The 23,222-nt window shown below is 52.3% G+C and overlaps 1 protein-coding gene across 7 annotated transcripts in view; it reads left to right on the top strand.

Annotated features, from left to right (window-relative positions):
• ARHGAP22 (Rho GTPase activating protein 22) overlaps nucleotides 1-23,222 on the top strand; it is a 179,339-nt gene that overhangs the window by 142,074 nt on the left and 14,043 nt on the right. For 5 of the 7 annotated variants that reach the window (XM_061405622.1, XM_061405621.1, XM_061405624.1 and 2 more), the window contains 2 exons: nucleotides 1,540-1,668; nucleotides 21,618-21,885. In XM_061405622.1, the coding sequence (XP_061261606.1) occupies nucleotides 1,540-1,668; nucleotides 21,618-21,885 (397 nt within the window). Of the gene's footprint in view, nucleotides 1-1,539; nucleotides 1,717-21,617; nucleotides 21,886-23,222 lie in introns of all 7 variants that reach the window. The other 2 variants (XM_061405623.1, XM_061405625.1) reach the window with 2 other exon arrangements.

The following is a 23,222-nucleotide window of genomic DNA, read 5'->3' as shown; positions in this document are numbered from 1 at the left end:
CTTTAGGATGGACTGGTTGGGCCACGTGTTAGCTGTGTGAGTTCAGACAAGTTCCGTAGTCACTCCATGCGTCAGTTTCCTTGCCTGTCAAATGAAAATAGTAACGGTACCTCACTCAGGGTCATTGTGAAGATGAAAGAATCCTGGACGGACAGATGTGTGTCAGCTTTGTTCATCAGGAGTCATATATGCTCTGGTTCACTTACTCCTGTCTGGTCTCCATCACTGGGCTGCGGGTTCCAGAAAGGAATGGCCTGGGTCTCACGGCTCTCCTGCCATCCCACTCCCTTGGGAACAGGGATGTCTGGGACTCACCCCATCAGCAGAGAAACCCACTTAGGGTCTGAGGTTCTGGGACCTTAGCAAGTAATGGTGAGTTATATGTTATGGGATGGGCCATAAGGATAAGATTATTCTTGAAAATCCCTTAAATTGCCTATACTTTATAGACCTCAGTTCAGTATAAATTGTTTTAGGTATATCTCCAAAATTAATTCATTTGCACATGAAAACTCAAGGACCTCTGGAGCTACTGTGCTGCTGCTGCTGCTGCTAAGTTGCTTCAGTCGTGTCCGACTCTGTGCGACCCCATAGACGGCAGCCCACCAGGCTCTGCCGTCCCTGGGATTCTCCAGGCAAGAACACTGGAGTGGGTTGCCATTTCCATCTCCAATGCATGAAAGTGAAAAGTGAAAGTGAAGTCGCTTGGTCATGTCTGACCCTCAGCGACCCCATGGACTGCAGCCCACCAGGCTCCTCGGTCCATGGGATTTTCCAGGCAAGAGTACTGGAGTGAAAAAGTCAATTCATTAAAAACTGTCTGGGCATTCCTATCTTTCTGCCTTTGGATAATAATCCAGTATCTAGCTGTGAGTGGGGACAGGTGGAGTATTTGCTCCATCCTGGTTTAATATCATCTCGGTAACTTAAAAAAAATTTTTTTTTTTTTTTGTCTGCACTGCACGGCTTGCAGGATGTTATTTCTCTTAAAGGGAGTTGAACGCAGAGTCCCGTCAGTGAAAATGCAAAATTCTAACCACTGGACCGCCAGAGAATTCCCTCTGTTACTTTAATACATGTAAAGAATCAGGCCTTGTTTTCAGGGATGGGAGAGCAGGCTGTGATGTCAGAGCCCATGTTAAAACCACATAGTGACATGTAGCAGGGTTTAAAGATGTGTAAAGTTGAATTAAACAAAATACGTACTGAAGCTCCTCTGGCATCTGAACTTCTCTGAGCTGCTGTCAAATCTGCATGCTTTTTCCTAATAGTACCCCAGGATGATTTTAATAATAGGGAAAAATAACCAAGAAGGCTAAGGCAGAAACCCAAGAGGGCCCCAAAGACAGATATGCGAGGTGTGAAGATGTGCAAATATAGAACCAGAAAGCACAGCTGCTGCTGAATGGTTTTTGGAGAGACAGCCGTCTCACACCCCAGGGAATGACAGCCAACTGGCGTTGGCCGGAGAGAGCCCTGGGGGGAGGCACCCCGTGTCTGCCTGGTGCCTGCAGTAAGCCCGTTCTCTCTGTCTTGCAGGTGGTGCCGGGGAGCGGGAGAAGGTGCCGGCCAACCCCGAGGCGCTCCTGCTCATGGCCAGCTCCCAGCGGGACATGGAAGACTGGGTGCAGGCCATCCGCCGGGTCATCTGGGCCCCGTTTGGCCGAGGTACTGCCCGTAGCGCGCACGCTCACCCTCTAGAACCCTTGCCTTCAGGTAATCGTGCCCCTCCGGCCCACACCGAGCCTGCAAGACCCCTCTCTCTCAGGACTTGCTAGCTGAGTCCCATGCTTCCTGTGGCAGCAGACAGGCAGGCGGTGGTGTTCTTTTCTTTTCTTTTTATTTTTTTGGTGGTGTTCTTTTCTGCTGCCGGCCCTCAGGAGTCACCGCTTGGTGGACCATGCAGGTCCTGGCAGGGGAGACCTGGGCCACTTTTCAAAAACGTGCCCTCTTCTGACCTAAAGTGCTGTGGTTTGTGTGTGCTTGCCTGTGTGCAGATCCTTGCTGAGTGTCGGGTGTGTCTGAGGTCAGAAGTAGGTGCTCAGGGTCATATTGGACGGTGAGGTACCAAGTCCTTCCTTCTGCTGCGACTTGTGGCCCCTGCATGGCCTACACAGCCCTGGACCTGACCTGAAAACAAAAGTTGCCATTTACTCACCTGCTCCTTCATTCTACACTTTTATTGGGTGCCTGTAATGTATGGAGTGGTATTCCAGGTGCTAAGAATTAAACCAGAGGGTGCCTCTCCCCTCCCCTCCCGCTTCCCTTGTGCTGGGAGAGACAGACGATAGGCAAGTAAAGGTACCTCATGATGTCCACTGGGGAGAAATGAAGGGAGCCAAGTAGAGCCCATGGAAGGACAGAGGGATGCTATGTCAAGTGTTGTTTATAAAGCCAACTTAGTGAAGCCATCGGGAAAGCCTAGGATATGGAAAAGAGATGCAGGCAGAGGGACCAGTGAGTGCGAAGGATTGGGAAAGGGCCGTGGAAACACGAGGACTCTCAGGAAGATCAGAGGGTCTGAGGAGTCAGAACGGGAAGATGGAGGACCTGAAGCCTTGGCGATGTAGTGGGGATTTCAGGTTTCCTTCTAAATTGATGGGACATCAGGGAGAGCTCTGAACAAGAGACAGACACTATTTGACTTATAAGAACCCTCTGGCTGCCGTGTGAGGGGTGGGCCATGGAAAGACAAGGCTGAGACTCATCTGACAAGGATGCGGGCCTGGGCATGAGTGGGAATGGAGGAGACGTGGAGAATGGCCAGCTGAGACTTGTCCTGAAGATGGGGCTGCAGGCTGTGCCGCAGGCCTGGACTTGGGGCACAGAAAGCAGTGGTGATGCCCAGCTGTGCAGGTGCTGTCTCTGTAGGCCGGTGTCCCTATGCAGTCACCATGGAAAGCGTTTTTAGAAAGGATCACCATTCGGCTGGGCTGGGGCCACCAACTTGCCACTGAGTATGGAGACAGGACCAGCCGTGTCCTGACCACATGAGCCATGAACATCCTCTCTCTCCATGTTGCATAGTATTTGATTGATGCACCATCCAGGCCGGGACAGAAGCTCACCTTTGGGGGCTTCCTAAGTGGGCCCTACCCTGGTAGCCGTGGCCTCCCTGCCCCTTGGTGATCGTGGCGCCTTTGACCCACAGCCCCAGTTTAATGGCCTGGGAATACTCAAGCGCACCCAGGAACTTCTGCAGCCTATACAGGCTCCTTTTGGTGCAAGGTAGTTGAAAGTGACCCAGTGGAAGAAAATAGAACCCAGAGAAGACGCCTATGCAGCTGGACTTTCAGGTGGCGCCTTTGAGCACTAGGGAAAGGAGGACGTCGCCGTGATCTTGGGCAGCAAGAGGCTCTTTGAATGAGTCACAGAAAGCACCACGAGTTTATCAGCAATGCAGTGGAGAAAGAAACGATTCGTTCTTACAACAGAAAACTCTGCAGCAGTGAGAATGAATGAACTACAGCTCCAGCCAACAATATGCATGAACCCTAAAGTCATACTGTGAGACTAGGGCAGCAATTCCGTCTATATAAAGTCAAAAACAGGGCAGAAAGATAGAACTTCCTTGGAGATCCAGAGCTTCCACGCAGGTTCAATCCCTGCTTGGGGAACTAAGATCCCACATGCCTTGGGGCATAATAAAAATAAACATTTTTAGAAAATAGGGCAGAAGGAAACTGTACTATTTATGGCCAAATAATTAGGCAGCAAGAAATATAAAGTAAAACAAGAGATGAATGCTGTAAAGTCAAGATAGCAGGCCTAGTTACGCAGGTGTGCATTTTTAATACTATGCATCTCTGTGGCTATGTGCTTTAAATACTTTTTGAATGTCTGCATATTTCACTATATTAAAAAATCAAAAACTAAATAGAACAAAGAAAGGAGAGAAACTGAAGGTCAGAGAGGCTAAATAATTTGCCCAAGATGACAGAGCTAGTCAGGAGCAGAACTGAAAGAGTTGTTCTGACCTCTGAAGCTGTGCTTTGTCCCAGCCCATCAGGGCACTCTCACACCACACAGGGTCTACCTGTCCTCAGGGTGTGTTGACTCCCTGTACACACGTGTTGTCCGTCTGTCTCTGTGCTTGCCAAATGGGGACCATTTGCAGAATCCCACATAGAATCCAGATTTGCCCCTCCCCCAGCCTTCTTCCCCCCAGCGTTTACAGACTTCTCAGGCAGTGCAGTGTGCCGAAGAACTCACAAGAATTTAAACAGGAACCGCCATCAAAGGTGTTTATCTCCTTTCGACCAGAAGCATAGAGGAAACGCAGAAATCCCAGGGGTTAGCGGTGACAGACATGTCCAGGCAAGTGTGGGCTCTCAAAGGGGGGGCTTCATCCGCCTCTGCAGGTTTCCTGGCAAAGCTGTTATTAGCCTGGGTTCCCCTGCAAAGGAGGCTTAGGGGATCAGCCCTTCTTTCACTGTTTAATAACGGAGGCTGTGAACCCTTTCAAGCGTGTTTGTTCTGGCAGAAAGCGACCACCTCTGACAGGCACAAATGGGCAACATGCCTACTGCAGGCAGGGGAGAGCCTGGCTGCCCCAGAGAGAAAATGGGGCTGGCCAGTGGGTCAGGGCAGCTGGTTACTGCTGATGGCCTGCCCAGGAGTGGCCCTGATAGAGTGCCTCTTGTCTGGGCATTCATTCATTGAACCAGCCAGTCATTCGTTGGAGGATGTGTTCTAGGGGCTGGAGTCACAGCAGTGAGTAGGACAGACAAGCTCCCTGCCCTTGTGGAGACACATTCTAGGAAAGAAAACAGACAGCACACTAGTTGGGATGGGGAGGGCAAGTGGAGTGACGGAGGGTTCAGTGTGTAGCGACATTTGACTAACGGAGATGAAAGGGCGATTACACACGTATCTGGGCAGAGAGTTTTGAAAGTAGAGGCAGGGGTGTCCGTGTTGGAAGAGCAGTAAGGACGCCAGTGTGACTGGAGCAAGCTGTGGAGGGGAGAGAGGAGGCAGGGCTGGTAAACCAGGAGGGCCTTGCACAGTGATGACTCTGGTGAGAGGAGGCAGGGGCGGTAAATCAGGAGGGCCTTGCACAGTGATGACTCTGGAGAGAGGAGGCAGGGCTGGTAAATCAGGAGGGCCTTGCACAGTGATGACTCTGGTGAGGCGGCACCACTGGCAGGTCTTGAACAGAGCAGTGGCCGAGTCTGACTCGGGTTCCAACAGGATCCCTCTGGCTGCTGTGTCGAGAATGGATGAAAGACGCAAAGACAGAAGCAGGGAGACCAGTTAGGAGCTCATTATACAATCATGCAGGTGAGAGATGATGGTGGCTTGGCTCCAGATGGCACTGCTGAGGAGGAATAATAGAGTTCTTGTCGTATTTTAAAGGTAGAGCCAATAGACCTCCCTGACTGGAAAGGCTGAAAGGTGTAAGAGAATGAGAGAAGTCAAGGGTAATTCCAAGGTGTTTTGATCTAAGCCAACTGGAAGGATGGATTAGTCATTAACTGAGACAAGAGAGAAAAGAGAAAGTGCAGTTGTTTGGAAGGAAAAGAGAGAGTTCAGTTTGGACTTAGTCTGGGGTACCTGTTAGAGGCTCAAGTTTAGGTATCAAATAGGCAGTTAGACAGTTAAGGCTAGAGACCAGAAGAGAGGACTGGGTTGGAAAGGGAATTTTGGAGCCATTGACACATAGATGGGGTTTTGAAGCCATGAGTCTGGATGAGACATCACAAAGCCAGTGAAGAGACAGCAGAGGACCCGGGCTGAGCCCTGAGCTGCCCTCGAGTAGGAGGACAGGAAGCAGAGGACGGGTCAGCACGGGGGCTGAGAAGAGCCAGGAGTGACTGTGGTTCCTGAGCTGAGTGAAGAGGCCCCCTAAGGAAGAAGCGTCTATGAAGTGCTGATAGATCAACCAGGGGAGAGCAGGTGGTGGGCACAGCTCACTGGTGACTTGGACAAGGGTGGTTTTGGTGGAGTCCTGGGGGTAAAGCCAGATGAAGTGGGCATGAGAAAGGATGAGAGAAGGGGAACTGAAGTGTGAGCATAGCCAACTCTTTCGAGCAGTTTGCTGTAAAGGGAAACAGAGAAATGGGGCAGTAGCTGAAGTGGGGAGTCAGGCAAAGAGAGTTTTATTTTTTTAAGTTGGGAGACGAAACAGCAATGATGGTGCCAGTGAGGGAGAAGAACTGCTGAGCACCAACATCTTGTGGATATAGATGGAAAATTCCTCAACAAAATACAAAAGTAATTGAATCCAGCAATTTATAAAAGGATTACACATGATGACCAAACGAGATTTATCATAGGAATGCAGGAGTGGTTGAACATCTGAAAATTAATTAATGTGATGCATCAGTAGAATAAAGGACAAAGACCACATGATCATCTCAATCAACTCAAAAAAGGCATTTGATAAAATCCGGAGAAGGCAATGGCGACCCACTCCAGTACTCTTGCCTGGAAAATCCCATGGGCGGGATTGGGACTGGTAGGCTGCAGTCCATGGGGTCTCGAAGAGTCGGACACGACTGAGCGACTTCACTTTCACTTTTCACTTTCATGCATTGGAGAAGGCAATGGCAACCCACTCCAGTGTTCTTGCCTGGAGAATCCCAGGGACGGGGGAGCTTGGTGGGCTGCCGTCTACGGGGTCGCACAGAGTCGGACACGACTGAAGTGACTTAGCAGCAGCACCATTTTATGATAAATACACTCAACTGTCTAGAGACAGAAAGGAATTTTCTCAACCTGCTAAAGGGCATCTATAAAAACTTGCAGATAACATCATGCTTAATGGAGAAAGCCGGATGCTTTTCAGGAACAAGACAGGATTCTTGCTTTTACCACTTCTATTCAACATTGTACTAGACATTCAAGCTGAGCACTTAGGCAAGAAAATGAAATAAAATGCATCCAGATTAGGAAGGAGAAACAAGTAATCTATTTGCAGATGGCATAATCTCGTATATAGAAAATCTTAAGAAATCTATTTTAGATCTAATAAAAAATTCAGCAAGATTGCAAGATACAAGGTCAAGCAAGCTGTACTTCTATACAGTTACACTGAGGAAATGGAAACTGAAATTAAGAAAACTTCATTTATAATAGCATCCAAAAGACAAAACACTAAGGAATAAATTTAACGAATAAGTACAAAACTTAGTACTCTGAAAATGACATTCTTGAAAGAAATTGAAGACCTAAATAAAGGGAAAGGCAGCCCACGTTCACGGATCAGAAGACTTGACAGTGTGAAGAGGGCCGCACTCCCCACTGAACCTCTGGACTTCCAGGCCCAGCTCTAGCAACATGGCCCCCCAAGAGGCCCTTTTGGGCAGTACCTCCCAGCTGCTGCTGCTAAGTCGCTTCAGTCGTGTCCGACTCTGTGTGACCCCATAAACGGCAGCCCACCAGGCTCCCCAGTCCCTGGGATTCTCCAGGCAAGAACACTGGAGTAGGTTGCCATTGCCTTCTTCAGTGCATGAAAGTGAAAAGTGAAAGTGAAGTCGCTCAGTCGTGTCCGACTCTTCGAGACCCCATGGACTGCAGCCTACCAGTCCCAATCCCGCCCATGGGATTTTCCAGGCAAGAGTACTGGAGTGGGCTGCCATTGCCTTCTCCAGCTCTCTATAAAAGGGAAGAGAAAGGAGTCATGGAGTACCAGAGTCACCCAGCGTCTGGTGAGTGCTCGTGGGTGAGTCCTGTCTTGCCTGGTTATCTGGAGAGAGCCAGCAAGTACTTGAAAGTGTGTCTTATGTGCGTAGGAAAGTGCTTATTAGCAAAGCCTTTTGTGCTGAAGTATTGAAGGAGGCAGAGTGAGCACAGGTCTTGGCATCAGGCTGTGGGCTGCGTGTGATCTGGCTCTGCCCTTTGCTTGCTGTGGGACCCTGGGCATGCCACTTACTCTCTCTGTGTTCTTGTTTGCAAAATGGGAAAAAGAACATCGTCTTTGCAGAATTGTCATGAGAATTAAGAGAGAAAATGGATACAAAGTGCCTGGCAGTCTCAGTACTGAATAGTTCTATTTATTTAACATAGAGCATCTGCCATGTGCAGGCCGGGCATCCCACAGGGATCAGACGGAGGTTCCGTTCTATGCTCTCCAGCGCATAGGACAATTGTTCTCATTGGAACCACCCAGGAGAAGGCTTGTAAAGTGAGACTGAGAGTTGGGAACCTGTTTCTAAGTCGCTAGAATTTGTTTCTAACAAGTTCCCAGGTGATGCTGATGCTGCTGGTCTAGGGCCCACATTTTGAGAACTACTGTGTTAGAAGGTGGTGAGTGTTACAGTAAGAAAAAAATAGAGCCGTTTGGCCACCTGACATAAAGAACTGACTCATTGGAAAAGACCCTGATGCTGGGAAAGATTGAAGGCAGGAGGAGAAGGGGATGACAGAGGATGAGATGGATGGATAGCATCACTGACTCAATGGCCATGAGTTTGAGAAAGCTCCGGGAGATGATGAAGGACAGGGAAGCCGGGCATGCTGCAGTCCATGAGGTCACAAAGAGTCAGACATGACTGAGCAACTGAACAACAAGAAAACACAATGGTGAGGGCGGACCTAACAAGAGAGTGACACCCAAAGCCTTGAAGAGGTTGTGAAAGTGAGCCAGGAGGATGTAGGGTGGTATGTGTCAGACCCAGGCAGCAGCAGAGAGTCCTGATGTGATCTTGAACCCACGCACAGGCAGGTGGGCTGAAGGAGTGAGGGACAGGGAGGATGAAAGGAGTCTGATGGCAGAGGAAGGACGTGATCTGATAAATAGTTAAAAGGGCAGCTCTGATTGCTGACCACAGTGGGTCAAGGGGAAGCCAGGGGTCTACTTGCAGTAATGTAGGCAGTAAGCAGGAGTACTTCCCCTATGGTGGGTGGTGGTGAAGGGGAGCAAATTCCAAATCTGTTTTGAAAACAGGACCTATAAGATCTCCTGGATGTGGGTTTGAGAGAGAAGGAGCAGTGAAGTTGAACACCCAGGGGTCTGATCAAGCGGCCAGAAAGAACTGGAATTAAGCGAGAGAGGAAGACAGCCCAGAGCAGGTCTGGGACAACGCAGCAAGACCGCAGCTCCACTGGGGCACAGGGGAGTTTGCAGAGCCTGCTCGTCATTGCTCACTGCAGGCACCCTGAGTGGGCAGTGGGTGCAGGAGTCTGAGGACCGGGGTTCGCAGCTCAGTAACTAGGGGCATAGTAACTGCCCCCCCTACCCAGCGGGCAGTGCCAAGCAAAGCCCAGAAGCTGTCTCAGCCTTACAGGTTGCAGCACAGAGCAGCAGTCCTGGTGCCAGGAGCCTGGCCTGGGAATGGTGTCCCTGCCCAGAGTGCCAGCTCCATACTGAGGAGGGGCACGAGGGGCCAGGCCGCAGGCCTGCCGTGGCCATCAGACCTGTGCTCCCATGCCGGCCCCACCTCGGCGTGTATGTGACTCTCACAGGCCTCTGTAGGCTTTCCCCGGCCCCTCCCCGCAGAGCTGACAGTCCTGTCCTGGATTCCTCAGAAATCATGGAGGGAAGGAGGGGACAGAGGCAGCTCCCAGAGGCCACGGGGCAGGACACTTGACATGGAGAAAATCCAGCCTCAGGACAACTTGCAGAGACACAAAGCATCCTTGTTAGGCCAGCTGGTTGTGTCATTACTTGCTGGAATGATATCTCCAAATGGAAGCCCTCAAGGCACAGATTGAAGATGAAAGGTCACTGGCCCCAGACCAGGCTGGCAGGGTGGAGCCTTCTGCCCAGCACTACTTACTCCAGATCCCAGCTCCCCGGGAGATTCAGGAAGAGAACATCTTATCTCCATTTCCACTGAATGTTAACCCACCAAACCAGTGGGCCTGGGCCTTCCCTGGCAGCCTCTCCAAAAGGAGAAAGCTGCGGCTGTTGCTGACCCGGGCTGGGCTTCAGTCACTGCACCAGCAGACGGGGGCACTTAAGCCTGATTCTGGTACCCTGGGCCCGTTCTGGTGGGCCCTGAGGGACCACATGTCAAGTGGAAGAGGAATCACCCCCACAGGCCTTGAACCCATGCAGCCCCAAGCTCGCAGAGGCCAGATCAGTTCTCTCACAAGTATAAGGATCAGGACACAGCAGCCTTTGGCCTCCTTCTCCTGCAGCCCTCAAGGCTTCTCACCTGCGGTGCCCCGGGAGTCTGCAGTCTTAGATCCCCACCGGGGAAATAGCCCCAACCGCAGACCCCACTGATCTGCAGCCAGGGAGCCTGGGGCGGTTTACCAGGGGAACAAGGTGGAGGAGCTGCTGCCTTATCTTGGGAGAGCCTGGCAAGTCAGCGAGGGTGATTTATAAGGGGCTGCTCACCACTGCTTCCTGTGATACTCAGGATGCTAACTGCTCAACTAACTGCCCTTTGCCCACCTTGCTGGCTCACTGAGTCCTCCTTCCATCCCAGCAACTGTGGTGGAAATGCCCCTGCAACTGGGCCTGCTTGGCTTCCCCTGTGTGCTAAGAGCTCGGATCCCAGGGCTAAAAAGAGCTTGTCATGGTCATTGCTAAGCTGAGGCCAGTGAAGAGTGTTGCCAGCAACACTGTGTGATGTCCTAGTGACTGCCAGCCACAGGGGCGAGGTTGGGCCACTCTCCAGAACAGCTGGTGTTTATTCAGCGTGTCCTGGTGGTGGGCTCTGCAACCCCGACTGACCCTCACAGTGGCCCTTTGGAATCAGTCCCACCCACTATAGCCCCTTTTAAGGTGAGGAGCCTGAGCAGCAGGGAGGCCCAGGTAATCTGTCCAGGTCCCAGAGGAGTAAGCAGGAGGCCGGCACTATAAGCAGGTCTGCTGGAGCTCCGAGCCCTGGGGCTGGATGCTGGCTCTGGAAGAGCCGGATGCCAGGGCCACTCGGGGTGCCCTGTGGTTGGGTTCACTGGCTCCCAGTTTCTTCCCAGACAGCCTTGGTCTTCCACGTCAGTCTGAGGAAAGAGGAAGTAATCTCATGCTTGCCATTCGCTACTCTTGACAGGGGTTTATTGTATCAAAATTAGATTATAGAGAGGGCCGGGGGCCCAGAGAGGTTCAGCAACTTGCCTTAACAGCACACAGCAGGGTTCAGAGCAGGCACAGCCGACCTTCAGGTTGAGCCCATCCAAAGATGCTCTGTTGCCAGGCACCATAGCCTCTGGATCTGCCTTGTCTTAAAAGTGGTATGGGGACAGGGAAAGGGAGGTAAGACTGAGGACAGAGGTAGTCCCCAAGAGACTGGACCCTGTGCAGAAACGAGAGCCACCCCAGCTCAAGAGGTCACCTGTCACCATTGTTGATGTGAGAAGACAGGACTCCCGCCCCAGCCTCTCAGCTCCCTGGTCCTGGCCCAAGAGGAAAGCTTCATAACTATCTTTGCACACCCACCCCTCACTCCAGGCCTCATGGATAAAAAAAGCCCCACAAGGTGGCATGGGTGTTGACCTAGCCAGGGTTTATCCTAGAGTTCATTACGGCAGTGCTCACCAGAGTCTAGAGCCTTCTAAATAGGAGGCAGCTGCAGACCTCCATCCACCTGGGAATGTGGGGGGTGGAGGCACAGGGAAGTTAGGTGACGAGGTTTCCTAGAGATTGGCCAGTCTAACTCTAACCACACAGGTAGGAACACCAGGGCTCAGATAAGAGAGAGCAAGTCAGCACCAGGGCCAGTCAGCCTAACTGGTAGGGCCCCCTGCTCCTGGAGCAGGTGCCCCAACTGAGCCCTCAGACCTTTCTCTTTATATTTTATACTAATTAATTAATTAATTTAGGTGCATCAGGACTGTTGTGGCATTTGGCCTTAGTTGCCTCGACGCATGTGGGATCCTAGTTCCTCGACAAAGGATTGAACCCTCATCCCCTGCATTGAAAGGCAGAGTCTTAACGACTGGAACACCAGGGAAATCCCTGGACCTCTCTCTAATGTGGACAGAGCTGATCAGACCTCGCGGACTGTGGGCCCTGGGAGCCCCAGGCTTTGGGGGGCAGATTTAGGGCAGGATATTCCTTGACTTATGGCCCCTGTCCCCATGAATTGCCTTTCCCACCTTTATGTTTCCCTGGACTCTGGGAGGGAAGAACACTGAAGGAACCCGTCCACACATTCCTAGCACCTGGGAGGACTTCAGCCCGCACCCCGCGTTAGTGTCAGGACCAGGACAAGTGGGCGTCACTGGCCTGGGACACCAGAAAACTCCAATCAAAATGAATATTTTATTGTAATTTTTTAGAATGAAAATTAATGCAAAAAAATCCATTGTGGTAGTTTCCAATTGCTGCTGTCACAAATTTAGCAGTTTAACACAATTATTTCAGATGAGCCCCCACCCCTTCCACCCCCAGGGCTGCCTTAAGCCCCTCCCTTACAGATTTCTTCCCATAGAACCCTGGGGATCTGCATTCCTTCTTCTGGTGTCTCAGGGCCCCAGTTTTGCTTCTCTGTCCGCCTTCCCTCCTGGTGAAGGCTGTGCACCATGTCAGTGCTCACACTTTGCACCCTTGGAAGTGTGGGACTGTGGGCTTTTTTCGCTGGGTTCACAGGCTTTGCAAAAAGACAGTATAGGTTTGAATTGAAGATCTGTCACTTACTAGTTGTGTGACCTTAGGAAAATTACGTAACTTCTCCGAGCTTCAGCTGTCTCATCTGTAAAATGGGGACATTAATACTCATATCGCTCAGACTGCACAGGACGCTTAACTTAAGTCCTAAGCACCCTCCGTGGCACTGGGGCGCTGGCCCCTCGGCAGGGCAGAGGGCTGGAGCCCAGAACACCATCTCCGCGTTCGGCAGCCCTGTTACAGATCAGGCTCAGCACTCATCCCGCTGCTTGACCCAAACCGAGTCACCTGACCTCCCTGAGCCTCCGTTGCCTCCACCTGGAACACCTGCCTTCCATTCTGCTGGGAGCGGAAGCTCCTAAGGCGAGTCCTTTAGGAAGAAGGGGCGGATCATTGGGAGTTGCTAGTGTTCCTACGGTGCTGTACACCGCACTTCATACATCGGGCGTTAGGAAGAAGCGGGTCAGAAGTCTGAACTCCAGGAGCAGCATTTCAGAAACTCGCAGGTCCCGGGCCCTCCCTCCCTCGCTCCAGGGTCCGGGCCCGGGGCGGGCGGCGGGCAAGACGCTACCTGCGCGCGTGCCGGGCATTCCTGCCGCGCCGCCGCGCCGGAGCGCCATGGGCCTGATGCCGGCCGCGCGGGCCTCCTCAGGGTGCCGCGCCTGCCCGCGGCCGCCCTGCCGCCTGCCCGCCTGCTGCGCGCCGGCCGCCCCAGGTAGCGCGGGAGGGGGGACGGGCGCCCCGCGAAGCCGAGTGGAAGCTGCGTCCCAGGCCGACTGCGCGCCTGGACCCCGATCCTGCGCTTGTGCCAGGACTGCGTTGAGCCGGCGCGTCGCGGGGCGTCCGGGAGGGAGCGGGGAGACGGGTCGGTTGCGGGAAGGGGTAGGGGGCCGCGGCGGAACCGGTCGCCGGGCTGGGGGAGCGAGCACGCGTGTTGAGGGGAAGAGACAGAGCTGGGACGCTTCTTCCTACCTCTCGCCCGGGTGGTGGGCAGCCCCCGTGCAGGGATGAAGAACCTAGCCTTCCAGGGCACGGGGACTTGCAAAGGATCACCACTATTGAGGGAAGCAGGCAGGATGCCAGCTCTCGGTTGCCAACTTCAAGTCCACTGCTCAGCCCACCTTTGCCTCTCCAGACTTCAGGAAGTCCCCAACGCCTGGGGGCTGGGTAACACCAGAAAGGTGGCAGTCACTTCTGCCCTCAGGATGGGCTTGCCCTGGGCAGAACAAGCCCCTGAGATGTTAGCCTCTCCTTGTATTTCTCTCGCCTGGCTGATTTTCAGCCTGTTGGTTGTTTAGACTTGGTTACAGCCCAGCCAATTTGTTACAGCTGTTCAGGGCAGCTTTGAGGCTGCTAAAGGGGGCTTCCCAAGTGGCTCAGTGATAAAGAATCTGCCTGCCAAGGCAGGAGACACAAGAGAGGCGGCTTCGATCCCCAGGTCAGCAAGATCCCCTGGAGTAGGAAATGGCAACCCACTCCAGTAATCTTGCCTGGAAAATTCCGTGGACAGAGGAGCCTGGAGGCTACAGTCCATGCGATCGCAGAGAGTCAGGCACGACTGCGCACGCACACAGTCCCTGGAGGAGGGCAGTGCGCATGGGCACAGTGTGGGAGCGACGGAAAGTGGATTTACACACTATGGGCTGCATGCAGGGAGGATGGCAGGTGTCCTGGGGAGGGGCGCCGAGAACAGGAAGGGTTTGTGAATCTCTGGAGAGAATTTAATAACTATTTTCCTCATTGCGTCTCTCCGCTATATGCTCTCCCCTTTACTAGAGAGAGCCAGCCTGAAGTCTCTTGGAGATCAGCTCCAAGAGGGAATCTCGGCTGTCTCCCTTTCCTGCTGGGCTCCCAGGGCAGGCAAAGCCCACCCAGTCCTGGGCTGGCCCTCCTGGGTCAGGAGATGCCCACTTTGATCAAGCACCTGCTTCCATGTGCCCAGTGCATTAGGCTCTTCCACAGTTACTGACAGCCCTGTGACGTGGCAGAGACAGGCTCAGAGTTATTGAGGACGTGCCCAAGGTCACCCAGGACAGGGATCTGAGTCAGCTGAGTGCTAGGCCTGTGCCTTCCTGCCCCTGCATGGGATGCTGGGGAGAGGGGAGTGAGGGCCAGGCTTTGCCAGGGAGCAGCTGGCAGGAGGGGAGGCCCGGCCCAGCTCTGAACCCGTCAGCAGGTTCATCCAGAGGTCCATGCCAGCTTCCTCTCCGGTGGCAGAGCTGATGCTTTGTAAAGAGCGTGGGCTGGGACCTCGAGGAACCCGCATGCTGGCTGGCTGGGTTTCCAGGGATCTGACAGACCTATTAGAGCTGGTTCTTGGCAAGGCTCTCCCATGAGACATGCCAGGAGGGCTGAGGAAGTTCAGCACAGCCGTCCCAGGCCCTGCCAGGCTCTGCCCAAGAGCCCCTGACAAGGGGAGTGGTGGGGAAGTCCCTGGCTGAGGGAGGCCAGGTCTGTAGCCTGAGTGCAGGGTGCCTCCAGCAGGAGGAAGGCGGGAGCAAAGCCCTGGGAGGTGGAGCTGGAACCATCCTTTGCTATGGAGCTCCGGGAGCATCTCCCCCTCAAGGGAGATGTGCCCTCAAGGTAAGGGGGCAGCTTGCACCCGAAGCCTGAACAAGGTCTGATGCAAGGCTCCACGCTGCCTTGCTGGCAAGGTGGGGTCAGCCCCCGGCCTGGTGGTGCCTGGGGGCAGGGCCTTGGGGCCACCCCCAAGGACAAGTGTCATCGTCCCCATTTTATAGATGGAGAAACTGAGGTCTAGGGAGGGAGGCCACTTCACTCTACGGTGGCTTAGGATGTGCGGGTGCAGCCTCAGAATCTTTGTCTCCATGGCCTTCAGCCTTGAGCATCATCTGCCTCTTGTGTTCTCCACCCCTATCCTTAGCTTAGCACTCTCACCAGGCTCAGCACTTGGAGGGCCTCTGGGGGAGTCTCGTCATTTCTCAGAGCCCCTGAGGCCTGTATGAGGTCAGTCCAGTGCTCACCAGGGGTCACGGTCCTTGCCAGGACCCGGGACTGCCATGTTCCCAGCCTCTTCATTCATACTCTCTCACACGCACCCTCCAACCCCCAGGGTCCTCATCAGACCTCCCCACCCAGGTCTGCCTTGGGGATGTCTGCTCATGCATGCCCCCCAGACCCCAACCCCTGCCTTCCTGGCTATCTCTTGCTCATTATTAGGCCCCAGTCCTGATATCCCCTTCTCCTCTAAATCGCCTCTGTTTAGAAGCACCTGGGACCCTATGGACTTCCCACAGCCTTAGCCCTGTTCAGGGGACTGGAATAGTCTGGAAAGCTTCACCAGGGTGGGAGGGGTGGGTGATGGTTGAGATGATGTTGAAAAAGGGCTTCAGAGACATGGGAGCTGTGTGACCGCACAGACGGCGGGGCTGGCCATGCAGCAGCTGCTCTCTGCCTGGCCCAGGCTCCTCTGCGCCTCAGAATCTGATGGGGAGGTAGGCAGGCCCTTGTCCGTCTGCCTGCCAAGTTTAGGTTTTATCCTGGGTGGGGAGGAGGGAGGCAAGAAGGGGTTTGAGCAGAGGAGCCTGTGGTGGTATTTATGTTTCTAGTCCTCTGGGCAGATCTGAGACCCTCTAAGACCTAGAACAGGGTGGGGCACAAGCGCAAGAGTGATGGAAGGATGGATGGACCGGTGGACAGGTGGACAGCAGATGTCCTGGGAACAGGCAATTGGGGAGCAGAAAGGGTTGGGGCCAAGAGGAGGCTAGATAGATTTACCCAGGCTTTGTGACTCTCCAGAGAGAATTTTAGAGTTCTTTTCCTCCATGTCTCTCTTCCCAGACTGTGGCCTTTAGTTACCTGTGAGCCAAGGGTGGGAAGCTGAGTGCACGAACTCTGGATGGTGGACAGTCCTGGGCTATGTGTTCAGCTTCCTTCACTCAGCACTCCTTGACCTCCCCTCCAAGCCCAGCAGTGGCTGAGGACTGGGGAGAGGGACTGGTTCCCAGTGGGGAACCAGGCAGAGGCAAGTGTCTTCGCATGGTCTGTGATAAGAGGGCCAGAGAGGGAGCCCAAGAGCCCTGTGGTCGTGCTGAAGAAAGGATTTGCGACAGCTGATCTCAATGGCTAACCAGAATTTTGCACAGAGTGAACAGGGAAGAGATGTCCTCTGCACAGGCCAGGCAGCAGGAGAGCAGACGTATTCAAGATGCTCGAGTAGTGGGTAGAGCGGAAGTGAAAGGGCCAGGGTGTATGCCCAAGTAGGGAGGGAGGCAGGATGTGGGCGCCAAGGTGCAGGGCCAGGTTGGCTCCAGCCCTTCCTAAGGACGCTCCGCTCAAGGGCCGTTCCCCCTGTATGTTCTGTGCCTGCTTATTTGAGGTTGTAGCCGATGCCTCTGGTCACAACAGGCCTGACTTCCCATTTCTGTGAGTCAGGCCCCTCTCCTACTTCATTCTGACCCAGGGCCCGGTGGGGAAGTCTGTGCCGTGTAAAGAGGTAAGTGTTTGGCAAAGCTGCAGGAGTGAAATGTGGACTGGGTGTGAGGCAGTAGGGGATGGTGGGGACTGTGGAGAATTAGCAGATACATGGGCTATCAGAAGGGCAGAAAGAAGAGAAAGAAAGATAGTGCTAAGTCATGTCTGACTCTTGCGATCCCATGAACTGTATACCCTGCCAGTTTCCTCTGTCCATGGGATTCTCCAGGCAAGAATACTGGAGTAGGAATACTGTATTAGGAATTCTTACTCCAGTAAGAATACTGCCATTTCCTTCTCCAGAAAGACAGAGGGGCCACTGAACTCTGTCAGCGTGACTGTTTGGAAATTCTGGCCTGGTACCACCAGATCTGTGGATTCTTTTAAGAGAAGAATTTTTTCCAGATTTTTTATATGAATAAAAAATATTTTATATGGTCCAGATTTTTTTATATGAATCTTTTATAAAGTATAAAAGTCTGAAGTAACATGTTTCAAACCTCTGCCTAGCTAAACAGGAACATGTGGACCCATGTGGCTCATTGCTGGGCGCACGTGATTGAGCCCTGAGTGTGCCGTAGAAGGAGCAATGTCCTCGTGTCCCAGACCAGCCTAGGCCTCTCTTGGACTGGGCAGAGAGGCCGGGACTGTTGGTGGTGGTACCTCAGAGTTGCCCCAGGCAGCCCCCACGCCAGTCTTTGGGCAGCATCCGCCCCTGTGTTCAGTACTGTTTACAGGTTGCACCCCAGTGGGCAAGGGCAGCTGAGCTGTCCAAATCCCAGAAAGCAGATAGTTTTTCCTTTTGTTGAATTGTCCTGTTGCCCAAATGACCACATGCTTGGGAGCTACCGGTGAAGAAAGACAGGAGAAACATCGGAAGCAAGACTGGTGGGGTAATAGCATCACATAGGTATCCATGCTCCAGGGAGAGTAGAGAGCAGCCGTGTGGCCTGGAATAGTCTCCAGACCTGGAGCCAGACCGCCTGGGTTCTTTTGTTTTTCTGATTTTTATTTTATTGGAATATAGTTGATTTATAATGTTGAGTTGGTTTCAGGCGTACAGCACGATGCTTCCATTTTGTACACATAATATACCTGTGTTCGTTCCTTTTTAGATTCTTTTCTCATAGGTTATCACAGAGCACTGAGTAGAGCTCCCTGTGCTCTACAGTAGGTCCTTGGTTATTATAGTAGTGTGTGTGTGTTAATCCCAAGCCCCTGCTTTGTCCTTCCGCTCCATGTTTCCCCTTTGGTAACCATAAGTATGTTCTCAATATCTGTAAGTCTGCTTCTGTTTTGTAAATAAGTTGATTTTTATTTTTTAAACCAGATTCTACATATGAGTGACATAATATTGATATATAATAACCTCTTTCTGACTTCACTTAGTATGATAATCTCTAGGTTTATTCATGTTGCTGCAAATGGCATTATTTCATTCGTTTTTACGGCTGAGTAGTAGTCCATTGTGCAAGTGCACCACGTCTTTACTCACTCCTCTGACGATGGACATTCAGGTTGCTTCTGCATCTTGCCACTGTAAACAGTGATGCTGTGAACACTGGAGGCTTCCCTGGTGGCTCAGATGGTAAAGCGTCTGCCTGCAGTGCGGGAGACCCAGGTTCCATTCCTGCGTTGGAAAGATCCCCTGGAGAAGGCAATGGCACCCCACTCCAGAACTCTTGCCTGGAAAATCCCATGGACGGAGGAGCCTAGGCTACAGTCCATGGGGTCGCAAAGAGTCGGACACGACTGAGCGACTTCACTTTCACTTTTCGTGAACACTGGGGTATGTGTGTCCCCTTTCAGATTAGGTGTTTTCTCCAGGTATATGGTGAACAGAGAAATTGTTGGATCATACGGTAGCTCTAATTTTCCTTTTCTGAGGAACCTACATACTGTTCTCCATAGTAGCTGTACTAATTTACATTCCTGCCAACAGTGTAGGAGGGTTCCCTTTTCTCCATGTCCTGTCTACCATTTATCGTCTGTCGACTTCTTGATAATAGCCATTCTGATGGGTATGAAGTGATACCTCACTGTAGTTCTGATTTGCATTTCTCTGGAAATTAGTGATGTTAAGCATCTTTTCATGTGCCTTTTGGTCATCTGTATGTCTTCTTTGGAGAAATACCTATTTAAGTCTTCTCCCTATTTTTTGATTAGGTTTTTTTTTTTTTTTGACATAGAGATGCATGGGCTATTTGTATATTTCTGAGATTAGTCCCTTGTCAGTCGCTCCATTTGCAAATATTTTCTCCCATTCTGTTTCTTCATTTTGTTTATTTTTTCCTTTGCTGGGCAGAAACTTTTAAGTTTAACGAGGTCCCATTTGTTTATTTTGTCTTTGTTTTCATTACTCTAGGAGATGAATCATAAAAGACACTGCTGCAGTTTATGTCTAAGAGTACGATGCCTGTTTTCCTCTAAGAGTTTTATCGTGTTCAGTCTTCCATTCAGGTCTTTGATCCATTTCAGGTTTGTTTCTGCAGGTTGCTTGGTGTAGTCATTTTGACAACGTTTATTCTTCCGGTGTGGGTATACCAGGAACACGGTGCATCTCCGTCTCTTTGCGTCATCTTCAGTGTCTTCCATGAGCGTCTTACATTTTTCCGTGTGTAGGTCTTGCCGCCTTAAGTAAATCTACCACTGAGTATTTTCCTCTTTTGGATGAGATGGTAAATGGGGTTGTTTCCTCAATTTCTGTTTCTGAGCTTTCATTGTTAGTGTATAGGAATGCAAGAGACTTCTGTGTATTAATTCTGTATCTTGAAACTTTACCAAATTCATTGAGCTCTCATGATTTTCTGACAGCATCTTTAGGATTTTCTGTGTATAATAGCATGTCATCTGCAAACAGTGACAGTTTACGAACCCAAGGCAATCTATAGATTTAATGCAATCCCTTTCAAATTACCCATGGCATTTTTTTTAATAGAACTAGAACCAAAAAAATCTTAAAATGTGTATGGAGACACAAAAGACCATGACTAGCCAAAGCAATCTTGAGAAAGAAAAACAGAGCTGGAGGAATCAGACTTCCTGACTTCAGACTACACTATAAACTATAGTAATCAGAACAGTATGCTGCTGTTAAGTCACTTCAGTCATGTCCGACTCTGTGCGACCCCATAGACGGCAGCCCACCAGGCTCCTCCGTCCCTGGGATTCTCCAGGCAAGAACACTGGAGTGGGTTGCCATTGCCTTCTCCAATGCATGAAAGTGAAAAGTGAAAGTGAAGTCGCTCAGTCACGTCTGACTCCTAGCGACCCCATGGACTGCAGCCTACCACGCTCCTCCATCCATGGGGTTTTCCAGGCAAGAGTACTGGAGTGGGGTGCCATTGCCTTCTCGGTCAAAACAGTATAGTACTGGCATAAAAACAGAAATATAGATCAAAAGAACGGGAGAGAAAACCCAGAAATAAACTCACATGCCTGTGGCCAATTAATCTATGACAGAGGAGGCAAGAATATACAGTGAAAAAAAAAAGATAGTCTCTTCAGTAAGCGGTGCTGGAAAATTGAACAACTATATGTAAAAGAATGAAATTAGAACAGTCTCTAACACAATGCACAAAAATAGACACTCTACCCATTAAACAATAACTCTCCATTCTGCTGTCCTCCAGCCCCTGGCGACCAGCTTTCTACTTTCCATCTCTCTGAATTTGCTTATGCTAAGTGTCTCATGTGGAATCATGCGGTACTGGTGTTTCAGTGGACGGGCTTATTTCACCTGGCAAAATGTCCTCAAGGTCTGCCCATGTTATGGCGTTTGTCAGAATTTCCTTCTTCTTGTGGCTGAATAATATTATGCTGTATATGTGCATCACATCGTGTTTATCCATCTGTCCATCCGTGGACCCTCGGTTTGCTTCCACCGTTGGGGTATTGTGAATAATACTACTGTGAACATGGGTGCTTGTGTATCTGCTCGAGTCTCTGCTTTCAGTTTTGGGGGATATGCCCAGAAGCGGAATTGCTGGGTCGTACAGTAATTCTGCTTTTAATTGTTCGAGGTGCTTCCGCACTGTTTTCCACAGTGGCTGCGCCAGCTTCCATCCCCATGAACAGGGCACAGGCGCTCGGTTTCTCGACACCCTCACCAGCGCGGGTTGTGTTCCACTTTTTGGATGGCAGGATCCTCACGGGTGTGAGAGTTTCGACTCCCGTCTCCCTGATGATCTCCAGTGTTGGCTCGTGGTTCTGCTCTCACATTATCTGTCCTGTCTTGTTGCTTGTGCCTCGGCGGTGCTCATTGCTGCCCTGTGCTCCATGGCATGAGCAGACCATGATGCTCCCGCTCATTCTGCCACTTATGGGCATTAGCTGGTTTCTCATTCAGAGAGATTGCAGAGGGTGCCACTAAGAACATTCTGGAGTGCATCTTTTGGTGCCCAAGGTGTTAGGTGTTTAAATGCAAGCCACTGCCATTTGAAAGTTAGTGTTGCATCTATAAACCAATAAATAAAATGTGTAATGCATGCTTCCCGAGGGCCCAAAGGGTCCTCACGCTTGGACAGGCTCCACAGGCCAGGCTAGGCTGCTGCCCGATATGCCCTTCTGCCCTGTCCCAACCGCCTGGTGCCTGCCCTTCCAGTTTCTGATCTGCTTCCTCGGGGCGGGGGCAGGGGCGCCATCCTGGGCCCTGACAGCACTCCCTGCCCTCTGTTGTCCCCAGCGTCCTCCCCACTGTTGCGTCAGCTAGCTGAGGGTGTGACCAGCTCCTCTCTGTGCCCAGGGATCTTTGGGCAGCGCCTGGAGGACACAGTCCACCACGAGCGGAAGTATGGCCCACGCCTGGCACCGCTGCTGGTGGAGCAGTGTGTGGACTTCATCCGGGAGCGCGGGCTCAGCGAGGAGGGCCTCTTCCGCATGCCCGGCCAGGCCAACCTGGTGAGGGACCTGCAGGATTCCTTTGACTGTGGGGAGAAGCCACGGTTTGACAGGTGAGCTCCTGGGAGGAGATGCAGATAGGGCCGCCTGTCCATCACCCTGCAGAGTCTCCTCTCAGGATGCCAGCTGAGAGGCCTGGGTGCAGGACTGGGAGGAGATGTAGATAGGGCCGCCTGTCCAGCGCCCCTGCAGAGTCTCCTCTCAGGATGCCAGCTGAGAGGCCTGGGTGCAGGACTGGGAGGAGATGCAGATAGGGCCGCCTGTCCAGCGCCCCTGCAGAGTCTCCTCTCAGGATGCCAGCTGAGAGGCCTGGGTGCAGGATGGAGGGTAGGGTGAAGCCCCACACTGGCACACACGTGCCCAGCCAGCCCTCCTGATGGGCGGAGTGTGGGGCATAGAACCAGTGTAGCAGCCCTGGGTCTCCCACACGGGTAGATCCTGCTACTTCCATGCGGGCTCTATCCACTGTGGAGATGCCCCTCATAAGCCCACGTCCGTCTCTTGGCTCTGCTGTCTCAGGGTGACCCATTCCCCACCCCCTGGCTCCTTAGGTGCCAGTACTGAGATGCACATCCCCACAAGTTTCGGGGGCAGGAGAGTGAGTCTCCTCCACCCGTCCTCGCCCAGCACCCAGACTACCCAACACTGGGGCTTACTGGGTCCTAGGGTCCACCCTGGGACAGAGTCAGCCTCACTGAGAGCCCAGGGGCTAAGAGCAGGGAGAGGTGACTGTCTGGGGGCCTCTTCTCTCTGACGAAACCCCCATTATGGGGTAGTTGTTCGTAGAAAGCTCTTTCTGCAGGCAGCCAGCCAACCCTGGACCCCGTGGAGCTTCTGCCCCTTCTCAGATCCGCCCTCTCCTGGGGCAGACAAGCCCCCACCCCTTGCAGGATAGGCCCACAGGTTTCTGCTGGCAGCCCTGGCATTTTCAGGTCTTTTCCTCTCAGCGCAGAACACCGCCAGCCCCTCCAGCATCTGCCCAGACCATCACCGCAGCCAGGAGAGTCTATCTTTTTCAGATGTGGAGTGTGGGTCTGATCGCCATTTCCCAGAGATGGTCTGCCCCAAGTGGGCACAGGCCAACAGTGTGGAGTGGGGAGAAAGAGAGGAAGTGAATTTATGGGGAGGGTGGAAAGATGGGGCAGTCAGGGCTGAGCCGAGCTCCCGGGACCAGGAGCACTGTAACCCCGGGCAGCCAGGAGGAATCGGGATGGGGCTTTGGGCAGGGATGCCGGAAGTTTCAGGGTCGGCCACAAGGTCTGCAGCCCAGAGGGGCCGCCCTCTGAGTCTGCTTGCCCAGATCAGAAATGCTTCACCTTCCCCACAAGGGGCTGGCCCTTGTCCAAAGGCAAGCTGCTCATCCTCCTAGCTTCCCATCCCTACCCCCATC

Source organism: Bos javanicus, chromosome 28 (assembly GCF_032452875.1).
Source record: "Bos javanicus breed banteng chromosome 28, ARS-OSU_banteng_1.0, whole genome shotgun sequence".
Classification (NCBI taxonomy): Eukaryota; Metazoa; Chordata; class Mammalia; order Artiodactyla; family Bovidae; genus Bos; species Bos javanicus.
This window is presented reverse-complemented; position numbering and strand designations above follow the sequence as displayed.